Source organism: Solanum dulcamara, chromosome 9 (assembly GCF_947179165.1).
Source record: "Solanum dulcamara chromosome 9, daSolDulc1.2, whole genome shotgun sequence".
Lineage (NCBI taxonomy): Eukaryota > Viridiplantae > Streptophyta > Magnoliopsida > Solanales > Solanaceae > Solanum > Solanum dulcamara.
Window position 1 is genome coordinate 52,130,019 of NC_077245.1, and position 23,719 is coordinate 52,153,737.

Below are 23,719 nucleotides of genomic sequence, written 5' to 3' on the forward strand. Positions count from 1 at the left end.
AATTATTTCTAATAATAAAAAAATAATACACTTTTGAGATGTACTAAGTAAATTGGGATATACCTAAATCGTTAGATATTCCTAAGTACTACTCGATTGTAACTCCTTTTAAATTAAAAACCCTTAAACCTATTCACTCTTTTAGAAAACAAAACAAAACAAAACAAATAAAGTCATTTACTACAAGAAGTTAAGTACCCTTTTGAAGTAGTAGCTACCAAACAAATACATGTAAACGATACTTACATGTATATATGCCTAGGAAACAGAGCCCTTCACGCCAAACCCCACTCCCATTTGGTACAAGGGTGGGGGGGCCTTGCGTAGGTGTGGGGTTGGGGTGCCTTTTTTCCTTAACTTTTTAAAAAGCATTCAAAGACCATCTTCTTCTCTCTACTCTTTCCTATATTTTCCAAATATAAACTCTTTATCTCTCTCTCTCTCCTCACATTTTTCTCTGGAAAACATCATCAAAAACAAGACTTGCCTCTTCTTGCTATATAACCAATTCAAGAATCCATTTTTTTCAACTTTTTTAGAGGACTCAAATCTTCTGTTTAACTCATATTTTATTGTATGATATGTGAGTGTACAATCTTTCTACTTTTTTTTTTACTGTACTTGTTTGTATTTGTGGTTTTGTTTCTCTCTTTTTCTGGAGAATATAGAGTTTAGGGTATCAACTTCTTGCCTCTGCTTACAACTTTCCATTCTTGGAATTTGCAACATTTCTCTAGCTTTGGAACAAATTTTCTTGATATTCTTGGTATCCTATGTTAATTAGTTGACTTGGGTATGAGCTTTTGAATGTCAATTCTTCGGGTTTGATCTTTTGGTCAATGATTTTCATGGATTCTTTTGTTTTAGCAATAGACTGCTCTAAAGTTGGTATCTTTAGGCTGTTAGTTTCTAGTTTTAGGTATGAAGTATTGATTTTTACTCTATAAATTTGGATTAATTTGGTAATGTAGGTTAGTTTTCTGTTTGGTGGGTAGAGACCTCCATGATCTTTAGGTGAAAATGTTTTGATTTTTACTCTATAAATTTGGATTAGTTTGGTAATGTAGGTAAATTTTCTGTTTGGTGGATAGAGACCTCCAGGATCTTTAGATGGAAAAGTTTTGATTTTTACACTTTAAATTTGGATTAATATGGTAATGTAGGTTAATTTTCTGTTTGGTGGATAGAGACATCCATGATCTTTAGGTGAAAAAGTTATGTTTGACAGTGCAGATTTTCTTTTTGTTGTTGTTGTGTGAGTTTTAAGGTAGATAGACCATATATGACTTCTTTTGGTAGATTATGGTTAATTGATTAGGGACTTGTGATGTAGATAATTTGGAGTTATGACAAGGGTAACCCTTGATTTTGGAGATACAATGCAAAGGGATGCTGTTCCTCCTGTATCAGCAGATGTGATCTTCCCATCTAGTCGCTTTCCAAATTACAAAATTGGACCTAACAATCAGATTGTGGAGGTCAAGCAGGACTCTAAGGCACTGACAATGAAAGACGTTGTTGCTCGAGAAACTGCCCACTTATTAGAGCAGCAAAAAAGGCTCTCTGTTCGCGATCTAGCCAGTAAATTTGAAAAGGGTCTGGCTGCTGCTGCCAAGTTGTCTGATGAGGTACCGCCTTAATAATGTTTTGGTATTTCCACTACTCTTGAATGGCTAGTTCCATAGTCCTAACACTGAAGTTGTCTTATCAGCTAATTACCCCTGTGATAATCTAAAACCAATGAAGGGATAAGTCAGGACATGGAATAGGGGAAATCTTGGTAGTTCAGTTGGTTGGCTACCTTCTTGAACTTTCACCTTGTTGGTGAGGGTTTGATTGCCCACCTTGTAATCCCTTCCCCCTATCCCCCATTTAAATAAAAAAGAAAAGGAACATGAAGTATTTTTCATTTTGGCCAACTCCCGGCTCGTAATGTTGAGTTTGTCATAAAGAAGTGAATCTTGATACATAGCCTCTACCTTTACACTTTGTTTGGATGGTTGTTACGTATTGTTTCATAATGTATCGTATTGTATTGTATTGTGTTGTATTGTATCGTACTGTATTGTTTTAATATATACAATGTTTGGATAGATTGTACCATTCTCCGTCGTTACATAATGTCACACATCCATGATTCGAATGATAAACTTACTAGAAAAGTAGGGTACAGGGTAGAGTTACTATGAAAAGGTAGGATAAAAGATGAAATATAATTATTAAATAATAAATAAAGACAAAATGAGAAGAATAACGACGCGCCAAATCGGTCATTACATAAAATGGGTCTTTTCGTCGTTACGTAATGATGGATTTAAACGATACGATACAACAGAATTTAAGTAACAACCAAAACAAACAACAACAACAACAACAATAACAACCCAGTGAAATCCCACAATGTGGGGTCTGGGGAGGGTAGAGTGTGCGCAGACCTTACTCCTACCAAGGTAGGACGGCTGTTTCCTGGAGACAACCAAAACAAACATTGTATTTAAACTAACAATACAATACAATACAATGGGTAACAACCATCCAAACAAGGTGTTAGGGTGTTACATCCTTGACTCCATGCGAGACGCCATTCTTTCAAGAGAAAGAGGATGATTTTATTGAACAACCTTAAAGGCTCTATGTTAATAAAAATATCTTATATGTGGGCTCCAGGCAAGAATGAAAGATGCAGCTTCACTGGAGAAGCATGTGCTGTTAAAGAAGCTCAGAGATGCTCTTGAAGCGTTGAGAGGACGTGTGGCGGGGAAAAACAAGGATGACGTGGAGGAAGCTATTGCTATGGTTAGTTTTATGTCCTTAACAGGCTTTCTTTTTCTAATTCAGTATGCCCTTTTTGAGTGATATGGTTATTGCTAGATGAATATTCATGCAAGGAAAGAATCTGAAAACCTACTTTCTAATGTTATGCATGCAGCAAACTTTCTGTGCTTACGTAACATTGGGTAAAGAATATGCTACTTTTAATGCTTTGCACGTTGCTGCTGATATAGACTGTGATATTTGGAATTATCAGAAATAATATTATGTACCAAATGAAGTATATGTATGAAGACTGTCATTACTATGTATGACGCTAGAGCAAGTCTGTACCATACTTCCATATTTTGACCCCAGCATCGTCAGTTTTCTGCTGACTTTCAGGTTTTGAGCTGAAATATCAAATTGTTTGCGTGATTTCTTATATAGTTATACGTGATTTTGTGATTGAATTGGTCATGCTGATATGTTCTTGGAATCCATCCAATTTTCATATTTGACTGAGAAGCCTAATAAGAGAGCGTGGGTCCACCAGATTAGAGGAAAAGTATTCCTAGGCTTTCATGATTTGGAATTATTGAAGAAGCTCTTTATACTGGAATGAAATTCTGTGAAATGGGAAAAAACAGCAGATTTGACCCGGAATAACTTACTGATACATCCAATACCAATGATCAGTGCCTTGAATGTGAACTTCAATGTCCCCAACCTACAAACTAGGCTGCTATCACTCTGGACTCTAGATTTGGATGGAGAAGGAAAAAGAAATACGTGTGAGCTAAGGGCTTTGTTTACGAAGAATATGAGCTTGCTCGGACTAAGAGTGTGCACTTCTTGGCTGTTGTACCTGGGATATCATTGGATATCACCTTAAATTTTCATATACAGGATATTCCCATTAAATTGTTGGTCCAACTAAAAAATCGAAGCATAATCTTTTACTTTGCAAATCAGAGTGATTAGTCATTGGAGAAGATCTTTGCACTATAATGGAATCTAAAATTGTACAGTGCAGTTAATAGAAACATGAAGAAAGCTGAAGTGGTTAACTAGTTCAAATAATCTAAAGACCCTTTAATAAGTGCTTATAAACTTTGACGATCAGAAATTTGCTGTGTCATACTTTACATTTTTGTTTCTTTTCAGGGTTGGGCTCAATGTTAGGCGAACTCTGATAAAAATTGATCATCAGTTCAGACTTTAATCGGTTCAATGTTGCATTTGTGGACAATTGTCCATAAAGTGCAGTGTTAGATGCATCTTCTTGTGCTTTTATGCTGCATGCATCTCTCTTAAAATAATATGTGTGAAGGATATCCTGTATATGGCAGTAGATGCTGTTGAAAATTTCTTATTTCCCTCCATCATATCAGTTTATTTTTGTTGTTGAATTTTTTACAGGTTGAAGCTTTAGCAGTACAATTAAATCAAAGGGAAGGAGAACTGATTCAGGAAAAGACTGAAGTGAAAAAGCTTGCAACATTTCTGAAGCAGGTATAATATAGTATGTGTTAAGAAGAGGTCTTGTGTTTTTCGTTGTATTATGGACTCTGAATAGAACTTTACCGAGTCGGTTTGCTTCCTTGACTGTTGGATGCTTATTCTGTTTGTTAGTGCAGAAAGTTACTGGTAAATGGCATAATCGATAAGAAAAGTATTGCTTTCTTGCTTTAGAGGAGATTCTCGAAGTTATGCTTATACAAAATTTCTTTAGTGTCTTATTCAAAAAGATTTCTTCAGTGTTTACACAATTTTCTATCTGAGTCTTAGCCGCTGGTGCAACTCGAATATGGACATAAATACAAAGAAATGTTTTCAATTTTTTTTTTGGTTGAGTTTAATCTATTAATATGGATGTTGATACGCTGAAATGATTTTTAAAAGGTAGGGGTAAGGCTGCGTACAAATCACCCTCCCCAGACCCCACTTGTGGGATTACACTGGGTATATTGTTATTGTATATATGGCTCCTGAGAGCATGTAAGATAATATCTGCTTCCGTGTCGACTTAACAGATTTTATTTTAACAGATTCTAAGACTCTTCAATAGGTTTTTACTCTGATTTAGTCATTATTCTCATGTTTCAAAGGTTGTGGTTGGTCTTAAAGGTTGGACCCATATGGATTTTTCGATCGTAACAAAAGAGTAAGATTGGTTTATTTTAATATTTAAATTTTAAAGTTCCTTCTTTTGTATCATCTATAGAGACGTTAGTGATTCAAATGCAAGTCTCGGAAAATAAATGGGGTTTCAAATTATATTTTTTTTTACAAGAGGGTCCTATTTAGAAAGTAGCTGTCAGAATTTGAAAAAATTATGTGCCTAGATTCATTTTATTCAGATCTTTTAGAAGTCATGATCTAGAAGCAATCTTTCTCTTTTTTTAATTTTTGATAATGGGGTGCGGGGCTAGTTTGCTCACACTTCCACCATTCCATACAGGTACTGCATAATTCTGCTTAACAAAGCTTAGGCAATTGAGAAGAAATCACCTAGTGTTTTTTGTCTCTGCTGGAATTTGAACCCTAGTCACCAAAGTTTGCACCCATTTCATTGACCATTAGGTCATACCCTAGGGTGCTAATCTAGAAGCAATTTCTAGGAATAAGTGGAGACTGTTTTTGTCCTTATGAGTTGTCCCGATTAGATTACTAAGTTTTTGAAGTTGAACTATTATGTGAAACTCCCTTGACCTTCTTTTAGTAAAGCTCTTTGGTAAGTGAGCTTGTCAAGTAATTGTTTCAATTGATGGCAAGTTTGTTATAAACACAAATAAAATAAAAATGTCCCCTTTTAACAACGTAACCTTTCAGTGAAGTGGTTTACATTATTTAACATGGTATCAGAGATCTTGAATTCAATCCTTGCTGCGATCGTCAAGAGGTGCAAATCTAATATGGATAAATAAAAGTGTCTAACTTTTAACTATTTAAGTTTTTAGATGAGACAAGTTATTTTGTTAAAAATAACAGTATATGTGGTTAGATCTTCTATGACTTAAATTGTGTAACTTTTCTATTTTGAGACTAGAGGACAAAGCAATGTGCATTTTGCATATTTTGGTACATTACTTTGTAAGTTGACTGTGTGTTAGAACATTTACTTTTTTACGGTGAGTCAGTAATTATATCCATTTGCTTGAATAACTGTTTCTAACACCCCCTTTTAGACCTGATATTGGTTTGCAGTTATGTTCCTTAACAGATTATCTACTCAGCTATTTACGTACACTGTTTAATTATTGCACGATCAATTTAAGTGAGAGATGTCTATCTTGTACAGGCAACTTCTATTCTTGTAACATTCAAAACCAACCAAATGGCCATATAGTGTAGTACTGAGGCTGAAATTGAAACTATGGGATCAGTTCAAGTTTTAGTTTAATTTCTTGAGTTATCCCACAAATTCAATGTGTAGGTCTGGAGTCTTACCGCTTTCTCTTTGTCTATCTGATCAATCAATCAATTCATCCCAATTTGTGCTTAATACATCCCAGATTTCTCTCTTTTCAGTTTTTTTTCACTATTTTTCATTGTTACTCTCATTTTTATTCTGATCATAGACACAATTTGTTCACAGGCTTCTGAAGATGCTAAGAAACTTGTTGAGGAAGAAAGAGCTTATGCAAGGGCTGAGATTGAGAATGCAAGAGCAGCTGTCCAGAGAGTGGAAGAGGCTCTTCATGAGTATGAGCAAATGTCCGGGGCCTCAGGAAAGCAGGTTTTTCTAGCATTCTGATTGTCGGATTTTGGTTTAATGTGGTGGAATTCTTACTCTTTTGCTTTTCATATTCTGTAAATTGATGATTTTGGTTCTCTGTCTTGAGTAACTTTTCTCTAAATATTGACTTGTTCTGAGGACCGGTGATCTTTTGTGCAGTGTCGTTCTCCCTTATTACATATTTACGTCATGCTTTGTTCTTATAAGCCTTTTGGTTCTTCAAGCGTATATGCACGAAACCGGTATCATATGACATAATGTTTCTTCAGTTTTGGATGTTCTCCCTTTTGCCAGCTGCTCTCACTCTATTAAGTTTGTTGGCGCGGAAGTGACAACTTTGGTTGTATCTTGGACATTTTTGCAGAAATATTTTTATGCAAAACTTTTTTATACTATAACTCTGACTTATTACTTGTACTTTGTTCTATTCCACATATATTTTGGTTTATTTTTAATTAGCTCTGCTTGTTTTGAGCCCACAACATTGTCTCTATATCATGTTAACCTAATATATTTTGCTGGATTTTAGGACATGGACGAATTGATGAAGGAAGTTCACGAGGCAAGGCGAATCAAAATGCTACATCAGCCTAGTAAGGTATCAGTATGACTTTTCTACTGTGATGTTGCATCAATTCTGTTTAAGATTTCGTCAATGTTTCTTTATTTTTTCTATTTGGTTATATTATTTAATCTTGATCATATATCTGCTTATACTACATTTGCTGGTGGACATATGTATATAAACGGGAATTCTTAGCCTTAGGAAGCAACCTTTTACTTCCCTTAGGAAGCAACATTTTACGGACCATTAGTACAATTTTTTAAATATCAAGTAATAAATTGTTAGTAAACAAATGGGCAAGAACCTTAATCATAACTTTATGTAGAACTTTTTGTGTTTTTGATATTTTAGCCTCTATAATATGAAGCTGTCTTTATCATATCCAAATTCAAAAGAAACCAGCCAAAGATAATAAAAAGACTTCCAAATGATCTTGTAGTTGAGAGAAATGTGATGCTTTCAACATGAAACTTATTTATTTATTTGAGAAGTCATGAACTATTTACTTGAAGGTAGAGACCACCGCTGGTCACACTTCCCACCAGCCACACTCCCTCCTGGTCAATGGGAACCTCTTCCTGCTCCGTCCAGCTAACATCTCTCCTTACCCTCTTTCAATTCTTTCTATTTCGTTTTATGTAAGGAAAAGTTAGAATTCAGGATTACCATCACATTTAAATGAATTAAGATGATTTTGCTAATGATTCACTAATACAACTACATTGGAATATTTGAAGGCCAAATAATCTACTTCCAGAAATTGATAGGGCTAAAACCCAAGTTTGCCAGTACCAGAGGAAGCTAAATCACTAAAGACTCATCTATTTTGTATGCTTTGGTAAATCTGAACGGGAAACTTCTTTAGAGTGCTTGGTGCGAGTTGGTAGTTTTTCTGATTGACAAAAACATAAATGAGGTTTTATTGTAGACAATATTCAAGAAGCTCCGTGTATATGAGTTTAGTGTACTAAGATAAGGTAAGTTTTAACTATGTGAATAAGGACAGTTATTAAATAAGGAAAATTACAAAAATAACAAGATTCATAATTATGAGAGAGTTGGAAAGAATATCCTATACGATTAACCTAAACATGCAGTATGATTTAGAACAATATAACATATAACAAAATAAATTTGACTTTCGACTTAACTAATACATATTGGAAAGAATATCCTATACGATTAACCTAAATATGTAGTATGATCTAGAACATTCTGACATGTAATTTAATAAATTCTCGACTTTCGACATCACTAATACATGAAGCCCGCTGATAGGTCATGGACATGGAGCATGAGCTTCAAGCATTGCGAGTGCAGCTAGCAGAGAAGTGCAAGTATTCAATACAGCTTCAGAAAGAGGTATCTGCAATACCTAGGGCTAGTTCAAAAGTATATGCATGTATCTGTTGATACGATCTGGTGATACTTTTGAGGACAGTGAATACCATTTTTTGTTGGCGGCACTTGTGTTTATTACAGAATAATAATTGTTGGTTCTAGAAACTATCCTCAGTTCCACATAAGTCCCAGCTTTTCAGCAGCTTGACAATTGTATCTTTTGAATATACCTATTGAAATATAATCAACATAACTGCCATGACATGAAGAGAAACATGCTTAAAATGAAGATTTAAATTCCACAAGTGTTTGGACTCGGATAGTTCCTATTTGAGTATAAACAAGCAACAATGTGCAGTCAGATAGCCATTAAATTGATGTAAAGTGATGACATGCATCTGGAGGCAGGACAATAGAACAAAATATTGGGGAATTATCATGATGTTTAGTCTTTGGATAGCATCGTGGATTCTTTTGTAAGTGAATTTTGTTATGTTGCTCTTTGGAACTGTTGCTTTTTCACATTGTTTTTCTCTTGATTTTGTTGCAACTACAGCTTCCAAAAGGTGTTATATGTCTCTGCTCTTTGTTGTATATATTTTTCATTGATTTATTCTTTTGACTAACTAATTTATCATATAAGATGTAAAATTAAGTAATAGACTTATCCAGTAACACATGCGTAAAGATATTAAGCTGCGTAATATTGGGAACAAATGCATATGGTTTTGACTGAAATGAGAGTAACTTTAAGAAACACTGGAAGTCAAAGACATTGATGAGAATAATGTCAATGAAAGAAGTCAAAACAATGTTACTTGAGTCTCTTGTTCTGATTATGTTACCTTTCTCAAAAAGGAATCTCTTTTTCTTATTGTCCATTGTAAAATTCTCTAAGACGATTTCGGTAAGAATTCAAGTTATGCTATTAAGGCAAAGCTGTAATCTCAGACTAAATAGTTTTGATATACCACTTTGTTTGTCAGCTGGCAAGGAAGATGGGTGAGGAAACTGAATCACAGTTATATGAATTAGATGGCACGGAAGCCCTGGGTTCATTTTTGCATATACAGCCGTGTTCTCTTGCTGCTTCAGAACTATCAGAATGTTCAATTCAGTGGTATCGCTTAGCGTGTGAAGGCGGAAAACAAGAACCTATTTCAGGTATCTGAGCTTTAGTTCTTTACATTACTTATGCAGCCTGATTAGTATTATGTAGCACGTCTTGTGTTGGTCCAGTTAATTGGTACTTGGTGGTGACTGATAGATTGTCATACTTCTTGGGTGCAAGTTTTTGCGATAGAAAATACGTAAGATACTGAAATATCTAGCAGGAGTATTGGGGTTGAATAGTTTTTGGATGGGGCTCTATTAACATTGGAGGAGCTGCTAAATGGACAAACGAATTTTATTAAAGTATTTTCATAGAAGACACTAATTTGTTCAAAGTATTACTTAATGTCTTCTTTTGTAAGTAATGCTTTCCATTTACAAAACAAAAGTCTTGTTTCGTAAGTTCAATTCAGTAACTAATGACCTCTCAGGGTCGGTAGATGAATTTGATTAGGGGGATAAATTTTGTCGGCATTTGATTTGTTTGGGAATTCTTGGATCTGGATCAAGAGGACCATTAATATCCCATGTTGATGCGTAATTTCATTCCCATGGAGGAGCCCATGGGATTAACATGTGGTTCACCCCTTCTCCTATGTTTCTCTGTTGCCGCATAATGCACCTGCGCCTAATCTTTTGAAATGTTCCACTTTTCTTATTGTTTTATACATTTATTTATTTCTGAATTCTACAACTAAAGTTTCATTGATGGTCTTGTTAAATATACTTTAAAGTGGCTCATGTATACTTATAACTATAATTTGAAGTCAGATACTTCTTGATGAACTACCACAGATATTTGATGCATTAAGATAAAGGGAATTTTGTAACGATTTTCTTTTTGAATGACCTCATACAAAGCTTTTCAAATAGCCTTCTTCACACTAGACTGCCCGTGCATGTTGAATCGTCCTACTCCTTTATTATAGTTTTTTATTTGGAGCATTTTACATTCATATTTTTGCTTGGTTCTATCTGACATAAAGGTTATCTATTATCTTCCTGATTTTCTAAGTGACACATGCTTTTTCATTGCAATTTGATGTGTTGCATTAAATTTTCCCCCCTTCCGGCATGAGTTCAACTATCCGTATTTCAGGAGCCACAAAACCTGTTTATGCTCCAGAACCATTTGATGTTGGACGAATTTTGCAAGCTGAGATAACATATGGAGGCCAGACAACATTGGTGACAACTGCTGGTCCTATTGATCCGGGTTGGTTTTGATTCCTGAAATGTAGTGCTTTCCATGTGCTTTTTAGTTCTAGTATTAACCAACATTAACTTCTGTTATGGTTTGAATTAGATATTGATTTAGCTGTAAACTATGTTTGCATTTCCACACCTTCATAAAGACTGACAAAGTTTTCCTTTAACAGCTGCAGGCTTGGGGAACTATGTTGAAGCTTTGGTGCGTAGGCATGACATTGAATTTAATGTATGTTCCAGTTAAAGTTTGCTCCTTTATTAGGAATTCCTCAATTAAATTCTCTTTCATTAATTTACTACTTCTTTTAAGCTTCTTCTGATTGTTCTATATAGCTGTATTGTCTTTACAAATATGTCTCTGGGTCTAACTCTCAGTTCGCCAATTTAAATCATCTTACTTGTAGTTGTGTACTCCCCACTGGTGCATCATGTTTTGCACATGCTAACATAATGTAATTACATTAAGTCTCATCTTTAATATCTGAAGCTTTTAAATGAGGAGGTTACGCAATTCAATATGGTATTAAAGCCAACTTTTGGTTATTGTATTCTCACACTCAACTTCTTATTGAAGTTCATGCCTGAGCACCAAAACTACGTTATACATGCATGAGTGTATCGGGTTACATGGTTGTCTGCTGGTTGTATAAAGACTTCCAAAGGGGGTTTATAAAGGGCTTCTCCAGCATTTGCCTTCTCTCATTCTCCTTGTGTTTCGTCCATTTCAACATGACTCCAAAGAATTTAAAAATAATATCAAAGTAGACAGAGGTCCTATGTTCCAACTTAACCCCTACCTGTTATAAAAGAATATTTACATGTTTTTTACGCAAGGAAAAGAATCAAACTCATATGTGAAGGGTTGTATTTAGACATAATTAAAGAATAGAACTGTCCATCCTCTAATAATTTAAATTCTTAGATAAGGCGATAACATAATTCAGCAACACTATCCAATTCTAGAAGAACATAAAACCCGAGAATGTGAATAAGAGTAAGATGGATTCCACCTTGGTCCATTGACCTCACGAGCTAGCTGCATTTGTCTTGTTCCAACTCCTTACTTGTATGTATATGTTTATTGGTGATGTTTGTAGGTAGTTGTTGTCCAGATGAATGGAACAGATCATACATCAGAGACTATCCATGTACTTCACATTGGAAGGATGAGAATGAAACTATGTAAAGGGAAGACCAGTGTAGCAAAAGAATACTATTCTACTTCAATGCAGGTATTGATAATGCCTACTCCCTTGCCATTTCTTTCATTTAGGTGTTGTAAGAGCTTATAGAATAACAGAAAGAACAGTACCTTCATGTTATATAACTAGCAAGAGATAGGACTGACCTGCCCACAAATTTGTAGCACAAATAATAGGTCAGAGGAGTACCAATTTATTTTTTGGCTTATTATGATTTGCAAACGTCTGTACTTGGAAAGGGGATTTATGCACAACAATTTGAACAACTGCCAATGCACTTTCCCTAACTAATCTGTTACACTGCCTTTTCACCACAGTTATGTGGCGTCAGAGGTGGTGGGAATGCTGCAGCTCAGGCAGCATTTTGGCAAGTAAAGATGGGACTCTCCTTTGTATTGGCATTTGAAACGGAGAGAGAAAGAAATGCAGCCATTATGCTGGCCAGAAGATTTGCCTACGACTGCAACGTAAGTCTTTGACTCTTTTTTTTTATTTTTGTCTACGGATGATTACTATAACATATTGTAGCATCATTACATATCGTAGCACTTCTTAGATAAGTAGTTCCTAGTTTGTTAGTCTCCAGTACATCTACTGTAAGTCTAGACTTATCATTAAACAAGTATATTGTTCTTGTTATCCAGTTTGATCACAGAAAACTTATGCAACTTTAATTTGCAGATTATGCTATCTGGACCGGATGATAGAGCCGCTCCTGGATCTTAAGAAGCTACTATATTTTCTCCCAGAAAAAGTTGTAATTATACTGACTCTGATGTATCTATAGGTGTTTTGTAGTAGTGAATATGCAGTAGGGTTGATTGTTGAGTGGCATTTTTTCACCACCTTCTTGTCTTCTCTTTATTTCCATCTTGATAGCAAGCCATTGTTTTTTAATGTCCCTGGCTCTATTTGATTGTAATGATTCTTTTGCTCCTAGTTTCTTTGTTTTGGCAAGTGATTGTAATTGAGCTTAACATACATCTGATTTTGGAATGGCTTGTAGTGATTGGCTTATGTTATTCAAGCAACAATCCACTTTGGTTTGGATGGAATGATACATAACTAAAGCATGCTGAAGTTCCAAAATAACTTTGATCTAAACCAATTTTTATCTTCCTGTAGTCATTTGCCCGGCTATTAAAAGAAAAAGCTTGCATCTGCTTCCCCTATTATATAACTGGTTCCATCTCTCTTCAGACCTAATGTGGTAGTTTTTCATCAAACTGTTTTCTATCCATAGATTAAATAATTACGAAGGAGTTAATTCGTTTAGAACTCATTTGACTACAATTTTTTTTGTCTTGGTTCCAATTCAATACTAAATAAGTAGGCAAGATAATTCTACCTTTGAAACACTTTGGGTAATGCTCCCAAATAATGAATTAGGCTGATTCTCGAAATATCGTTTTGGATTTTCCTCAATGTCTCAGTTTTTCATGGAATATGAGAAGCAAATGATTAATCATTTGTTTACGTAAGAAATTGAAGAATAGTGGAATGTCCTTGGCTCAACATTATAGCACATAGGGCTTCTTCGGATTGATATTACAAGATTAATGGCCTGTTTGGCTAAGTTGTTAAAAATCAACTTGTTTTCAAGAGTGTTTCGGGACAAAAATTATTTGTGTTTAGCCAAACTCTTAAAATAATTTTCTTTTAAAAAGTAATTATTTAGAAAAGTTTTTCACGAGAAAAACTATTTGTGTTTGGCAAATACATTTCAAAGTGGTCCAACTTACTAAAAAATAATGAGTTATTATCAATTAATTCGGTAAAGATAATTTTTTAATGAGTTCCCATAAAGATCAATTTGTCAAAAATATAATTTGACCATAGCACAGTTCTTGAAGAAGTTTATTAGATATAGAAAATTAGCCTTTCCTAATATTCATATATTCAAAAATGTTAAAAGATTCCTTTTAGTTTTTAAAAATTAAAATAGATTAAATTTCAAATTTTATTATTAATGGTTGCTAAAAAAGATTAGTAATTCCTAGGATGGTTTTTTAGTCGAGATAAATAATATATTAGACAAACATTAGTTCTATAAATTGATTCCTACGTCGTCATTTCATTTCATTTCTTACTCATTATTAGCCTTGATTACATAAATTGAAGCAAGTTAAACTATCTTAATCAAGCATTATTGGTTGTTTCAATTTACGTGTTGTTGAGCCACGTCTACAAATCAAATATACCTTTTTAATGGTAAACATGGACTCAATGTTAAATTTATGATAAAAAGAATGAAAAAGGGTAAAAAATGTCCTTAAATTATATGAAATGAATAAAAATGTCTTCTGTTTATAGTTTGATTAAAAAATGTCATTGCTATCAATACTTTGGTCCAAAAATGACTTTATTGTTACTTTAATGGGTCAAAAATACTCCTTTTCAAATAAATATATATTTTTTTCTTTTTAAACACTTTTTTTGCTGATAAAAAATGTTTATCCTAATTCATTTAAATTTTTTAAAAAATTATAAAATTTCTTATTTTATTATAATTATTTTTTTATTGTTATCTAAATAAAAATTCAAGATGAATTTACTATGATATTATATATGACTTATATTATCCGTTAAAAGGATACATGAAGTTATTTTATTTTAATTGATAAATAATATTAAGAAGAAAATATTATTTTCTATATTTTTATTAGTTAAAGTGGTTTTGAAAGAAAGAAAACAAGAATAGGGTTATTTGAATGTAATATTTTTATTAGGAGCAAGAAGTGTTTAAAAAGAAAAGAAAAAAATATATTTATTCGCTAAAACTATTTTTGACCCATTTAGTATCAATAGAAAAATTTCTGGACCAAACTATTAACAACAAGGGATTATTGCACCAAAATATTGAAAACAAAAATATTTTTAGACCAAACTATTAATGAAGGACATTTTTGTTTATTTTGCAACAATTTTGAAGGAAAAAATGTCCTCTTTTCCTACTTATAACAAGGTTTAATAATTTAGAATTGTCCTAAAGGGGAATTATGTACACCTAACTAAAGACATGAATGAATAACTTTGTTTTGTATGTTAGATTCATTCCACTACAGACTAGGTAAAATGTCATTTTGTGAAATTAATAAACGATTAAAAGTGGTTAAATTTGTACTTATTATTTGGTCACTTTTTGAGACTGACCCATTAACGATCAAATCTGAAAAAAATAAGACTTATTGGCAATATATATATGTCTAAAGATTTTTTTTCACTTAGAAATATTTTTGTTGGCGCAATAGAATTTTTCATTTAGAAAGTTTCCCACCAATTTCATATAATTAATTGACTTCTTCAATTGCCATCAACTAAGACTTCCACTTTGATTAATGACTATTTTATACTTTGACTTATGAGGCTAGTCGATACGTGTTAAAAACAATATCTAACTATAATTTATGAATGTAGAGTTCAACAACATTACTTTCACTAAATTAGTACTTCAATTATTGTAATAACTCATTTGGTCATTTTTGAAAATTTACGTGAAATTATCGTTTTACTTCTCCCAATCTTGACCAGTCATTTTTGATTGGTTTGTGAATTTTGTTTCGAGTTTTGAGTAAAAAGGTGCGAAGTGTGGAACTTCTTGAGTTTTGAAAAGCTTAAGTTGTTACAAAGTGATTTTCGGTGTCTTTTGGAGTTTCGAGACTCGAAATGAAATTCCGCCGATTTCATTATCTCTGAAATGCGGAATTTGGTCTAGGAGAGTTGTATGTTTCAGATTTGGAGATGTTTCGGGGATTTAAGATCCTAAGTTGAAATTTGTTGAGATTTTAGCCTGAGTTGACTTTGATTTTCTTTGGATTCAGGGGATGATTTTAGGTCTAGAGGAGGTCCTGGTTGAATTTTCATTGGTCCCGAACTTGATTTGATATTTTTGAGCCTTAAGTTGGTTTAGTTGCAACTAAACAGGTTTCGAGTCAAGGAGACCGTGGATTCGTGTTGTGATGGTTGCATTGAGTCTGAAACATCGAATTAAGTAGAATGACATATATGATTTGTGTGCATGGGGTTACGAATGAATCTCGAGGGTCCATTCAGAGAATGTTTGAACTTTGTGAAATTGTTGTGTTTCTGGTGCTACTGATATCGCTATCGCGAAGGGGTCCATTGCTTTCGCGATCTCCACTTTAGCGAAGACCCTTCGCTTTCGTCAACTGGTAATCCTAGGAGGACATAGCTTTCGCGATCAGGCGCCGCTTTTGCGAGGATCGCGATCAGGCGCCGCTTTCACGAGGATCGCGAAAGCGAGATCGGAGGTGGGGGGGGGGGGGTCTTCCAAATTTTGTGGTTAAACCCCATTTTCTCCCATTTTGAGTTTTGGAAAATCCTTGAAGGTGATTTTGAGAGACTTTTGCAGTGAATCTTTTGGGTAAGTGTTTGTGACCCTAAATCTTCAATTTTCCATCATGAATAGTGATTTTAACATAAAAATTTGGGATTTTTGATTGGCAAAATAAGAGTTTTTCAAGTACTTGGGTTTTCAAAGTAAAATGATGATTTTGAGTTAAATACAATTCTATTTTCGAAATAATTTTCACCAATGAATTCCAAATGCTTTGGAAAGCCTATTTAGTAACAATTTCCGAGTTTAAACCTTATTTTCGAAATTGAATTTTTGAGTTGAATTGACCTATTTATTCAAATTTTGTGTAATGAGTGTTGTTGGTTTCAGAATCTCATTGTGAACACCTTCTTGACTAGATTGTGTTGATTTGGCTGTCGTTTGAAAGAAAAAAGCTCAAGTCTTGGATTTATTTGTGATTAATTAAGACAAGTGAACCTCTAAGCCTTTGTAAATCTTGTTGAATTCTTGAACCCTCCTTGTTGTATGTGTTGAAAAGTAATGGGAACGAGGTGATGGGTAAACTACTCAAATTGATTAATTGTGATTATAGAATGGGGTTAACGAAAAAGGCTATGTGTTGATAATGATGTATTGAGAAGTGTGAATTGTCGTGATGTCACGATCCAAATCCGAGTGTGATGGCACTCATCTCAATCCACCGAGATAAGTCAGCCTAATACCCAACGAAAAGTAGATGCGGAAGAAAAAGAAAAGAATCAAAATTTAACTTAAGTGAAAACACGTAAAATAAACTCAACATCCCCAAGATTGGTTGTCATGTGTACAAGCCACTAATTTATTACCGAAGTACAAAAAGAAATATAGTCACAATGTCTTTGTCTCAAGAATAGGACTAAAACATAAGAAAAGAGCAAGAGGTGTCCGCTAGATGGATGTAATAGCTACCTCGACACTTGGAATGATAACCTCGAAAGTGATAGAAAATGCTAGAAGATCAAGCAGGTCCGGGCTCACAACCTACACAAGTTTGGAAGCAAGGGGTGAGTACCAAATAACACGGTACTCAGCAAGTGGATAACTAAAGCTAAGCCAAACTTAATAGATACAAGTACTCCTGTCCTCCCAACCGAACCTCCTTAACTACAACCTGCATAAAACCAACCCAACTCTACACTTGTACAATAACAACAGCAATATAGTCCACGAATACTCATCAATAATCTCATCAATGAATCATATCAAGTCAAGTCAACATATACATAGCAATATAGGGGTAAACACAATTTCACAAATATCAGAAAGGTGCAATGCAATGCAATGAAATGATGCATGTTTGTCCTATCGGTACACATCCGCTGAATCACAGTTCGGAACCCATGGGGGACATTTCTGTCCATGTAACCTGCCACGGAGCGTGTGACCCGTTCCCTCAATATATATATCCTGCCACGGAGCGTGTGGCCCGACCCCTTTATTTCATAATACCTACCACGGAGCGTGTGGCCCGACCCCTTTTTGTTTCATATCATTTCCAGTCTCAACACAATATGTCAAAACCAATGCAATCAATTCATGTTCGTATAATTCACGATAATAAAATGACAACAACAATAATTCTTCCTATCTCACACCGACATAGTCATTTCATATGTCCAAAATAAACTCATAATCACAACATATCAATTCCACCAATACATGTCATTAGATCACCATTTTATACCCCTCATCTCCATTTTTTTAAGGCCAGTCATACAGTCAATAACTCAGTCCAATTTTCATTACTCCCTAGTATACATGACATGGAAATATAAGCATCTATAAGCTTAAACTGAGGTTTAGAAATTCATTTGCCTTAATTAATCAAGCAATTACTCTGGTACTTGAGCCTTCCCTTTTCGTTGGGCCTCCAAATAAGTATAATATAATCAAATAAATAACCACAATAAAATTTCAAAACTAACAACACCCATATTATTATATGTCTAGCCTAGACCCAAAATATACCCAAATCTATAATCAAGTTCCTAATGTTGATGTCAAATAACACGTCAACTCCCATATTTTTTTTCTAAATTTTAAAACTAGGATTAAATCTCAACTTTCTCCAATATCATAAATTTAATGAAATTCATATAACACAATACCCTTATTATTTAATTACTTATCTCAACATATTAAAACTTGAATTATAATGTGATAATTAGAAGAACAAAAATTTAAAACTGAAACTACTATTACGAACTAATGTACAGAACCTTTAGCACGAAAATAATACCTTATTTCTGGCAATTGCAGGCATGAGCCACTATCATTATTGTTTCCTTGATTAATGATCATAAACAATTTTATCACATATGACAATTGTTCTTATCCGAATTCCTATTAACTTCTAAAGACACTAGAAAGAATAAATAAGGCACACGACTCCCACAGCCTAACTTCCAATCACCCTTTCATTGGTATTGATAAATCGTAGGAATAAATTATGTAAAGTAGAACCTGTTGTCAAGAGAGCTTTGCCGCGGCGCCTTGAGTATGAAAATAATGTTGTAACCTCCGTTTACCACCAATTAATTTTCATAAATATGAGATAAATGGTATAATATATTAACTAAATTAATAATTTAGTCCATCAATTAAATTAGTTATCTAAAGTTATCCCTCAACTAAATAAATAAAGTTACCTAAAGGTCCAAAATTTTCAACTTAAATTTACGAAAAGGGTCTTTTATGAAAGGAGGAGGATTCGTTCTCAAAATTACCTAACGGGTCATTACACCATCCACCACTAAAAACCATGTTCGTCCTCGAACATAAAGTAAAAGAAAGTACCTGAAGCTTCGAAAAGGTGGGGATATCTAGCGCGCATATCAGCCTCTGTTTCCCAAGTCGCCTCTCCGACTGAACGGTGCTTTCATTGTACCTTCACTGAAGCTATCTCCTTGGTTCTAAGCTTATGAACCTGCCTATCTAGAATGGTGATAGGCTCCTCCTCAAATGTCAAGTCTGGACCCAACTCCACTGAATCGAGTGACAACACATGAGACTCATCTGGAACATACTTCCGAAGCATGGAAACATGAAACACGTTATGCACTGCCAATAAGCTAGATGGCAAGGCCAATCTATAAGCCACCTCTCTAACATGCGCCAAAATCTCAATTGGGCCAATAAATCGAGGGCTGAGCTTGCCCTTCCTCCCGAACCGCATCACACCCTTCATAGGAGACACTCGAAGCCAAACATGATCACCCACCATGAACTCCAATGATCGAACTCTCCGGTCTGCATAACTCTTCTGCCTACTCTGGGCTGTCAAGAGTCTACCCTGAATCCTACGAACCTGCTCCATAGCATCTCTAAGCAAGTCTGTGTCTAAAGAGTCCATCTCAGCTAAATCAAACCATCCAATAGGAGATCGACACCGCCTACCATACAAAGCCTCAAATGGGGCCATCTAGATACTAGAGTGATAACTGTTGTTGTAGGCAAACTCCGCTAGGGGCAAATATTGATCCCATCTAGCACCAAAATCAATAACACAAGTTTGGAATAAGTCCTCTAACACTTGGATCGTCCGCTCGGACTAACCATCGGTATGTGGGTGAAATACTGTACTCATATCAAGTCTAGTGCCCAAACTATGCTGTAATGCCTGCCAAAAGTGCGAAGTAAATACTGAACCTCGATCTGAAACAATAGATACTGGGACACCATAAAGCCGAACGATATGGCTAATATACAACTGGGCTAGCTTATCTGCTGTGTACCTCACCTTAACCAAAATAAAATGGGCAGACTTTGTCAGTCTATCTACAACCACCCATATAGAATCATAACCACCCACGGTGGGAGGTAAACCCAAGTGGGAATAGGCATCCTCTGACTCACACCCCCAGGCCGCTGGTGCTCATACTTTACCTGCTGGCAAGTCAAACACTTGGACACGAACTCTGCGATGTCCTTCTTCATCCCACACCACCAATAGTGTTGGCACATATCATGATACATCTTGGCTGCTCCCGGATGGATGGAATACCTTGAACAATGAGCCTCTTCCAAAATAAGTCTAGTCAGGTCACCCACCTTAGGCACACAAATTCTGCCGCCAATCCTCAGTATGCCTTCCGAATCAAGTACCGCCTCCTTAGATTCACCTCTTAATATCTTATCTCGAATGATACATAACTTCTCATCCTCAAACTGTCTCTCTCGAATCTGTTCAACTAAGAAAGAACGTGCCTTCACAAAGGCAAGAACACCACCATCCTCTGAAATCTGCAACCGGACAAGGGTGAGCCAGCATCTGAACATCTCTAGCCAATGGTCGCTCCTCAAATCGAATCGCCGCAAGACTCCCCATACTAGAGGACTTCCTACTCAAGGCATCCGTCACCACATTGACTTTTTCTGGGTGATACAAGATAGTCATGTCATAGTCCTTCGGCAACTCAAGCCATCTACGTTGCCTCAAGTTTAGATCCCTCTGACTGAATATATACTGAAGACTCCTATGATCGGTAAAGACCTCACAATGCACACCGTATAGGTAATGACGCCATAACTTAAGCACGAAAACCACAGCCGCTAACTCCAAATCATGAGTAGGATAGTTTTTCTCATGGGCCTTCAACTGTCTTGAGGCATAGGCAATCACTTTCCCCTTCTGCATCAACACACCGCCTAAACTAACACCGGAAGCATCATAGTATATAGTAAATCCCACACCTTCCTCGGGTAGCGTCAAAATAGGAGCCGAAGTCAATAAAGTCTTGAGCTTTTGAAAGCTCGTTTCACAGTCGTTGGACCAATGAAAATCCACTGCCTTCTGAGTCATTCTCGTCAATGGAGCTGCAATAGTGGAGAAGCCCTGCACGAACCATCTATAATAACCGGTTAACCCCATAAAACTACGAATCTCGATAGGAGAAGTAGACCTTGTCTAACCTCTAACTGCCTCAATCTTAGCTGGGTCCACTCTAATCCCCTCTTTGGATACCACGTGTCCTAAGAATGTCACAGAATCAAGCCAAAATTCACACTTGGAGAACTTTGCATACAACATTTCTTCCCTCAACTTCTGGAGTACTAACCTCAAATGACGGACATGATCTGCCTCAGTCTTGGAATACACCAAGATGTCATCAATGAATACTATCACAAAAGAATCTAAGTACGGGCGAAACACTCCATTCATCAACTCCATGAATGCTGCGGGGGCATTGGTCAACCCAAATGACATCACCAAAAACTCGTAGTGACCATAACGAGTGTGAAAAGCTGTCTTATGGATATCTGATGCCCTAATCTTTAACTGATGATAACTGGACCTCAAGTCTATTTTGGAAAACAATGCCGCTCCCTGTAGCTGATCAAATAAATCATCAATACGGGGAAAATGATACTTATTTTTAACAGTTATCCTGTTCAACTGTCTGTAATCAATACACATCCTCATAGTCCCATCTTTTTTCTTTACAAAAAGAACCGGTGCACCCCAAGGAGACACACTAGGGCGAATAAACCCCTTACTCAACAAGTCTTGCAACTGATCCTTCAACTCCTTCAATTCAACTGGAGCCATGCGATATGGAGGAATAGAAATGGGTTTAGTGCCAGGCTCTAAGTCAATAGCAAAATCAATGTCCCTATCCGGAGGAACACCAGGAAGATTAGTAGGAAATACATCAGAAAACTCCTTAACCACTGGAACCGTCTCTATAGGAGGTGACTCAATACTGGTATCCCGAATAAAGGCCAAATAAGACATACACTCTCTATCAATCAACCTTTGAGCACGAATATATGATATAACCTTATTGGGAAAGGAGCCACTAGTACCCTTCCACTCAATCCGTGGGGCACCAGGTATCGCTAAGGTAACAGTTTTAGCATAAAAATCGAGAATAGCACGATGGGGAGAAAGCCAATTCATACCCAATATCACATCAAAATCTACCATCCCCAGAATAATCATATCTATCCAAGTATCATACCCAACCAAAGAAACAAGATAGGATCGATATACTCGATCCACCACTAAGGGTTCACCCACGGGTGTAGAAACATGAATGGGCACGGACATATGATCACATGTCAAATTAAATTCAGATGCAAAATAGGCAGACACATAGGAAAATATAGACCCTGGATCAAATAATACAGATGCAGGTCGATGGCAAACTGGGACAATATCTGTGATAATTGTGTTGGAAGCCTCAACCTTGGGTCTCCTTGGAAAAGCATAACACTGAGCTCCCCTACCACCTCCGATCTGCCCAACACCTCTACCTTCTTCTTGAGTGACTATAGCACCACCAGCACCCTTACCAGGAGTGCAAGCACCTCTACTAGTCTGGGCTCTACCTCGACCTCTGACCGGTGGCGCTGGTCCTCTAACTGAAGCTGAAGAACTAGGCTGGGTTCCTCCTCGACCCTGAGATGTACACTGCCATGAAAGATGATCTGGATCACCACAAGTATAACATGCTCTCCCATGCGAAAACCTCTGCGATGAACCTGAAGAACTTGTACAACCACCCCAGCTAACCGACCTCTGTTATGACCCTTGGTAACTCTGACCTATACTGTAGGACCCATGAGGTGTCTGACCATCCTTAGAAGCCGGCATAGATGCATGAACTGGTCCTCTAGGCTGGAAGGAACCATCTCCTCTATAGGACCCTCTACCTCCAAAATGAGGTACCCAAAAACTGACCAGAAGCACAGGCCCTCTTGGGGTCCCCGAACTCCTCTCTCTCCATCAACTCCGCCTCCTTGGCAGCACCCACAATAGACTGGAAGGAAGCGCCCTCACAGGCAGGTCAAAAAACTGCTGTACGAATGGTATAGTTCAGTCCTCGGACAAATCTGCAAATCCTCTCTGTCTCATCAGGAAGAACAACCATGACATGTCTGGACAACTGGTAGAAACGAGTCTCATACTCAGCAACTATAAGTCCCTCCTGCCTCAAATTCTCGAACCGTAATCGGCTCTCTTCCTTCATACTCTAGGGGACAAAACGGTTATAAAAGGCACTAACAAACTCATCCTAAGTCATCTGGGGTGACCCAATTGGACTGGAACTCATATACACTCTCCACCACTCTCTGGCTGGTCCACATAACTATAGTGTAGTATAATAAACTCCGTGAGTCTCAGCTAACCCTACTGCCTCTAACAACTCTCGGCATATGGTCAAGAACTCGTGTGCATCCTCAGTCTTCCCACCCTGAAACTGTGGAGGGTCTATTTTTCGAAACCTCTTATATCGGCGTTGCTTATCGTCAGTCAACATGAGCACAGGTGCAACCTGGGCTCCCCCTACCTGTAGTCCATCCTCATTCGCTCTAGGGCCCGCAGGTGGCTGGCCCACCGGACCCTGAACAATTGGAATCTGATGATGCCGTGGGGTCTGAGCTCCTGCTCTAGTCTGAGAACCCTCAGGTGTACTATTCACCCTCACACTCTGATT

General features: G+C 36.3%; 1 protein-coding gene across 1 annotated transcript; it reads left to right on the forward strand.

The window, feature by feature from the left end:
* Positions 1 to 412: 412 nt before the first annotated feature.
* On the forward strand, positions 413 to 12,957 carry LOC129902692 (stomatal closure-related actin-binding protein 1). The gene is made up of 13 exons (XM_055978061.1): positions 413 to 583; positions 1,334 to 1,628; positions 2,668 to 2,796; positions 4,174 to 4,266; positions 6,353 to 6,493; positions 7,023 to 7,091; positions 8,337 to 8,420; positions 9,386 to 9,563; positions 10,612 to 10,728; positions 10,892 to 10,950; positions 11,819 to 11,953; positions 12,241 to 12,390; positions 12,605 to 12,957. The coding sequence occupies exons 2-13, from the start codon at positions 1,347 to 1,349 to the stop codon at positions 12,647 to 12,649; spliced, it is 1,482 nt and encodes a 493-aa protein (XP_055834036.1). The 5' UTR covers positions 413 to 583; positions 1,334 to 1,346; the 3' UTR covers positions 12,650 to 12,957.
* Positions 12,958 to 23,719: the final 10,762 nt, after the last annotated feature.

Coding starts and splice junctions, on each gene's coding strand:
- LOC129902692 (XM_055978061.1), top strand. CDS start 1,347: ATGACAAGGGTAACCCTTGATTTTGGAGATACAATGCAAAGGGATGCT. Junction 4,267..6,352: donor TTGCAACATTTCTGAAGCAG/GTATAATATAGT, acceptor ATTTGTTCACAG/GCTTCTGAAGATGCTAAGAA. Junction 7,092..8,336: donor TGCTACATCAGCCTAGTAAG/GTATCAGTATGA, acceptor GCCCGCTGATAG/GTCATGGACATGGAGCATGA.